General features: G+C 40.5%; 1 protein-coding gene across 1 annotated transcript in view; it reads left to right on the top strand.

Annotated features, from left to right (window-relative positions):
• The window catches only part of tox (thymocyte selection-associated high mobility group box), a 52,581-nt gene extending 46,293 nt beyond the window's left edge, over positions 1-6,288 (top strand). Inside the window, exons 9-10 of the mRNA XM_080033883.1 lie at positions 2,032-2,177; positions 5,308-6,288. Of these exons, the coding sequence (XP_079890009.1) occupies positions 2,032-2,177; positions 5,308-5,344 (183 nt within the window). The 3' untranslated portion in view covers positions 5,345-6,288. The remainder of the gene's footprint in view (positions 1-2,031; positions 2,178-5,307) is intronic.
• The last annotated feature ends 213 nt before the right edge of the window (positions 6,289-6,501 follow it).

Here is a 6,501-nt window from a genome sequence, read left to right as displayed (position 1 = left end):
ATGTGTGCTAGAGTGGGAGGGAATGCATCAGCATTTCCTTGTGGACCTCAGTGCTGAACCATACTGCGGGTGATGTGGCTGAAAATAAACCCAGTGGACCCCTATCTCATTTATCACTATTATATTCAGTCAGGGTGTGACGGCTCATCGACTAACAATACACTAATAGATGAGTTGCAAACAAATTGAATAGTCGTTTCTTAGCTGGTGACGTCATCGCACCTGATTTGTGTCAACATTTTTAGATTTGTATTAGCAAGATTTGTAGAGCGGGCTTAGAAATCTGGCAAATAGAAATCTGAAAATGTTGACACAAATCACCTCTGATTTCTTAACAAGTAAAGGAGAGCATAACTAGGTCAATAGCTCCCTCACACTGACAGCTGACGTGTTGTAGACATTTAACGTTTCTATATCAGCCCATTTGCCCGTCGTCGGTTTTAATGGACAAAAAACTCAATATCTGAATTTTTGTGGTCATATAAAGTTTATGGAAATACAATACATTGAATGAAGTATTCATCTCTCTTGTCTTTATTGATAGTAAGCACATGCCTGACACTAAACCCAAATGTAAAGGCTGCTAGCAAAATAAGGGCCATTGCATAAGTATGCATTTCAATAATCGATAGATTTATTTACTATCAAAAAAAGTCGTTAGTTGCGGCACTAATATCCAGATGTCTTGAACTTTGCTGTTGACCTCTGTCATGTAGGTCTGACTCAGTCCGCCTGTCAACCAGCCTCTCTGTTGATGGTCACTCTATAGACAAGAGGAATTATGGGAATTATATGATTGAATGTGTGAAGTCATTACGTCCCCTACATTAAGGGAGCTGGATATTGCCTGGATTGGGTCTCACTTCCCATTTTATCCCACTTTTTATACTGCACTCCCACACCCCCATAATCCTCCTTTCTCTCTCTGTGTTTGCATATTTTTAGCCCCCCCCCCCTAAAAAGAGAGAAAAAGAAAAAGTTAAGTAAAAAAAAGGAGAGGACACAGTGACAGAGCTCTAAACTTTTCTCTTTCTCTGAGTGAAGAGTGAGAAATGATGGGGGAAGGGAGAGAGAGAGAGAGAGAGACAAAAGAGGCAGATGGGGTCTTTGTGAAGGAGTGAAGGAGAAGAATTTGCTCAACAATGGATGAATAGGTGAGGTAGAAGAGGAGAGGGGGGGAGAACCCAACCACCTGCTGTCCTCCTCTTTCTCTTCTTTCACTCACAACACTCAGATTAACTTCCCTTTCAGTTTGGCTCTCTCTCTCTCTCTCTCTCACACACACACACACACACAAGCAAACACACACACACACACACACACACAAACAAGCACACCCACACACACAAATAAGCACACACACACAAACACACTCCTGCCAATGGTCAATGCTCTCACTCCTTTTTCCATCTCTCCATCCCTCTCTCCTCCTCAGACTCCAGACATGAACCTGTGACTGATCTCTGTTCATCACAAACCATTTGACCAACCAGTGCCCTCGCTTGCTTTCCCTTCAGCTGTCCATAGACTCAGTTAAAGCAGATGTATACCTTAACAGTACCCGGATGGCATCTCTCATTCAAACCACATTCTACTTTCTAACCACTTGTAACCCTCCAAAATCTATTCAGTTCATCTTTGAGTAAGATTCCACAATTTTCGCAAACGTTGAAGAAAATCCCTCAAAGCGTTCTTGAGATATTGCGTTCATGAGGCATGAGGTCACAGTGACCTTGACCTGTGACCTCCAACATCTAATCAGTTCACCCCCGAGTCGGGCTGGACATATTGTATGTGTAAAGTTCAAAGATAACCCCCTCAAAGCGTTCATGAGAGTTTGCCTTCACAAGAATGGCCCAGACGGCCAACTCTGAAAAAGCATTCCACTTTGTGTACCGCACAGGCAAAAAAATGCATCTTGCCTCTCAGGTATCTCAATCAGCTGGCTAACAACTGGAATATTCATTGTAATGGATAATTGTAATGAATAATTTTGATTTATTTATTGACAAAGGTTTTCTTCTATTCCAGGGCTACCTCCCATCCCTGCAGTCTGACTACCAGTCACTAGGAGGAGCTATGATGTCATCATCAATGGACTACCACCAGCTGGGTCGACAACACGCGCCCAACCACCATCCCTCTCTGGACTGGAGCACTGAGTACCATGGCAACGGGTAGGTGTTGGGCTTGGACTGTTAACTGACACATGCCCTGCGTTCCGAATCGCATACTTATTACTATTTAGTATGCTAGAAAAAAGATTTTGTATGTTCCGATTCTTGTGGCCAGATTTAGAATGGTTAGAAAGACCCGGATGTCTACTGCATCCGGCCACAAATTTTGTTGTTGAAATCAGCATCTTATTTGGGCGATTCTGACCCATAATCCAGTGCGAACCTGAAGTGACTTCACATCAACGAAGCCTCCGTATGAAAACAATGTTATGATGAAATAAATAAGTAAAAGTATGTCCCAATAGTATGCCTACTGCGTCCTAACTAAATTATTTTTATCGTCGGATGTATTATGTAGAATAGAAAAAAGAAAGAGTATGCGATTAGGAACACAGGGTTGCTGTGTTTGCGTTGTTGCAGTGATGTACAGGTGTTACTCTGCTGTTGGGTGTGTTTCCAGGTGCTCATGTCTGACCACACCTGTCACCGATACAGAACACTGTTCTCATCAACAGCTCTTCAGTCACTCTTCAGAGCCGCGCTACAGCTTAACATATTTAGAACTTTATTTTTAATTCTTTAAAAAAAAAAAAAATGTAATCATTGTTTCCAGCAGAATTATTTCCTGTTAGAGTAGAACACCCTCTGAAGCCCAGGATACGACATATAATAAACATAAAAATATATATTTTCACATTTTCACTATACACCAGCTTACTTGGAATTTGATCAGATTTGATTAGAATTTTTTTTTTTTTACTCTTATTTTAGTGGTTTTATGTTTTTTTACATATGGACAAAAAAAACAGATTAAGTAAACACATACAATACATACACAACCCCCTCTCCCCTCCCCCTCCCCCCTCCCCCTCCCTCCTCCCCTTCCCTCTCCCTCACATAAACAGACAAGGAATACAGAAAAAATAATTAAATAAATAACTAAGACAAAATGATTAAGAAAATAAGCTATAAATACACAAGAAACAAAACAAAGCTAAAACAAAAAAAACAAAAAACAAAACTGGGGCAAACCTCACACCTTTTGGTTCCCTAAGTGCCGCAGCACTGGGCCCCGTATAGCGGGGACATTTATGGGGGTGACCTGACAGCTCATGTCGTAGCCTTTCCACATGTAGAATGCCCACCATTTCCCTCAACCAGGTCTCGAATTGGGGGGCCAAGTCAGACTTCCACAGCCTCAGGATACATCTTTTGGCAATAGCCATGCCATACACCATGATTATGTGTGCATTGTGGTCCAATTTTTCCAGGGCTGTGGAATGTCCAAACAGGGCGGTTTCCGGATCAGGAGTTAAAGACACATTTAAAACATTAGAATACCATTGAAATACAAGACACCAAAAGTTGTAAAGATTTGGACATTCCCAAAAATGGTGAGCAAGTGTACCCTTGGCAGTCTTACACCTGTTACATAAAGGCGAAAGATCTGGGAAAATGTTATGCAGTTTAACCTTAGAATAGTGCAATCTAAGTGTGACCTTACATTGAATTAACTGAATGCTTTTTAGCGCTCCGTCCCAGACATCGTCAGCTATTCCAGTGTTTAAGTCTTTTTCCCAGGCTTGCTTTATTTTCAAAGTAGATTTGTCCTGCCGGTCTAAACATATTCCCACAAAAGATGAAATGAGGTGTTTAGCTTCTGGTGAGCCCAGTAAAATTTTGGACATTGATTAGAATTATTAAAAGGATTTTACATTTGGAAGAGGTGTCACTCTGGTGTATATAAACACTACTAATGAGGTGTCACTCTGGTGTATATGTTACCGGTCCCAAGTGGCCAGGACAGAGGTAGCAAAAGGATTTTGAGATCGGATTTGCCTGAAAAGCAGGTACACGTTAGGACAGGAATGAAGCAACGGAGCCCTGTTGTCATTTTCCGAAATCCGTCTCTTTAATTCACAATCATCACATATAAATATAAATATAAACTCTTCCCTGGCTAAAGTGCATGTTAAAATGTCAATAGGTTCCTTGTTAAAAATAAAACATCAAAAAGTGCAATAAAAAGTGAGGCTCACATATCTTGTTTCTCTCCACTCTTAGTTCACATTACCATAAATACACAACTCTTATTACAATTCATATCAAAATATACACTCCTTTTGTCAAAATTCACCTAAGTTAAAGTTGTGCCTGTTTTCAGCTTAAAGGCTGGTTATTTTTAAAGCTATCTCACATAGTGCAATTTAATACAGTTTTGTTCCTATATAATAAATAAAATGTCAAACCTAAATATACTTTGGCTTTACCCCACAATAACACTTGTCATTAAAAAAGACTGTTCTCCTATTTAAGACATAAAACAACACTTAGGGAATTAACATTAAACCACTGTCTGAACTACAATGGTTGATAGGTCTGTCTAACTGACAGGCTAGCATAACACATCATATAAACACTTTTCTTATACTCTAAAATATCCTATCATAACGTCATAAACCTCTTAATCACATGTAATATATTCTTAAACCTTTATGTCAGGTGTTCAGGGCCAAAGTAAACTTATTCATGCTCTACGATGTGTGTGTTGTCACAATAATATTCTCCGCGGACGGCAAACTGCTATTCTCCACAATTGCCGTTTGGCGCGAAAACAAACAAAGGAATTTTAAAAAGTTCCTAACTTGACATAACATACATAAAACTGTACTCAAAGTGTATCAACATGTTTGTAATATGTTCCGATTCATCAAGATACTAATGTGTGTGCTTTTCACTGGGTACAAACCTGAAAAGCAGGTACACGTTAGGACAGGAATGAAGCAACGGAGCCCTGTTGTCATTTTCCGAAATCCGTCTGACGGGGGACCGGAAATGCCCCGCAGCCATAGGCTTCCGGACTGCAATACACTTTAGTTCCGCCCTTAAGTTTCCTAGTACTAACACTTTGTCTCACAACAAATATTCGACGTTAATAATTAGCGATAAATACATACTCAAATATATAAATTAATTATCATAGGTTATACATGTAAACTTTCAAAAATTACCTCTTGAAGTAGTGGTCTGATTTTGAGTGTACCACATATATAAACACTACTAATGAGGTGTCACTCTGGTGTATATAAACACTACTAATGAGACTGTTGTTTCTCCTCTCCTCCTGCAGGGGTCTACAGAGAGACAAACACCTCTATCTGAGCTAATCTCAGGACAACGTCACACCAAACCAACTTCAACCAAGCCCTTCTACTGCCACACCATGGAACTTCCAGCATCATCCGTACAACCACCCAGGCCAACCCAGGCCAGCCTGGACCAAAGCAGGCCAACCTGAACCCACTGAGGACTCAGTGGACTAAGGAGTCCACCTTCAATGAACTTGGCCTGAGTTCAGCACTTCAAACTAAAGCCCACTCAGTAAAATAACGGGACATTTCTGTGTGTTACTAAAATGTGTCGTCTGAGAGACAACAGTGTTAAGAACAGGAAGAAGAGCTCATTTCTTCCAGGCTCCTGCATGTCCCATGGCTGGTCTGACATCAGTTATCGGCTGTTTGTTTTCTCCTGGTCACGTACAGCCTAAAACAAGCCATTAGAAATGAATATGTGTTTAGCAGCAGTGAGGTGAGGTGGGCAGGCCCTGTGCTGTGGACCATAATACTAGGTGTATATACTCCAACCCTCTGCCTGATATCCTGTCTGCCCTGAAAAGTCCCTATCCACTTCCTCATTTATTAAAGATGGTGTCTTACCGTCAGCTCCAAAAGGCTCTGAAGAGCAAAGTGTAAATTGCTGTAACATAAATTGTTTGAGCTGTCAATATAAAGCCAATTGATTTTTTTTTTCTTTTTTTCATTTTGACCTGGTAGTCGCTGTATCCGTCTATACGGCCAAAGTCAAGAGAGAACACAGACAAAGGGTTGATAACCAAATCTCCTACTACACACACACTGTTTCCCTGTGGGCTCTTTAATTAGATGAATATAAGCCTTCAGTTTGAGTCCCACACACCGTCTGTAGACACAGAAAGGAGGAACAGTGTTAAATGCTGAATAAGAGTAAGAGGTGGAACAGCACCTGAAGCAGTTTGTAGCCTTTCTAAGCAGGCGCTAAGTGTGAAGAATTGTGTACGATAAAGAACTGTCATTGTTCCCTTGCCAGTGAGGCTCAGATCTGCAGGGTATAAAAATTAAATGTATTTTAGTCCTTGAAATAATGAAATGTCAAACAATTCTTTTGTTGGAAGAAAAAAAAAAGAGAAAGAAAAATACTCCCTTTGTACGACGACAGCTCCTCCTCCTGGCATATGTCTGTTGAAGATATTGATTTGGATCCAAACTGTGTGTGTGTGTGTGTGTGT

Source organism: Ammodytes marinus, assembly GCF_949987685.1.
Source record: "Ammodytes marinus genome assembly, chromosome: 9".
Classification (NCBI taxonomy): domain Eukaryota; kingdom Metazoa; phylum Chordata; class Actinopteri; order Uranoscopiformes; family Ammodytidae; genus Ammodytes; species Ammodytes marinus.
Note: the sequence above shows the minus strand (reverse complement) of the source record. Positions and strands in the feature narration are given on the sequence as shown.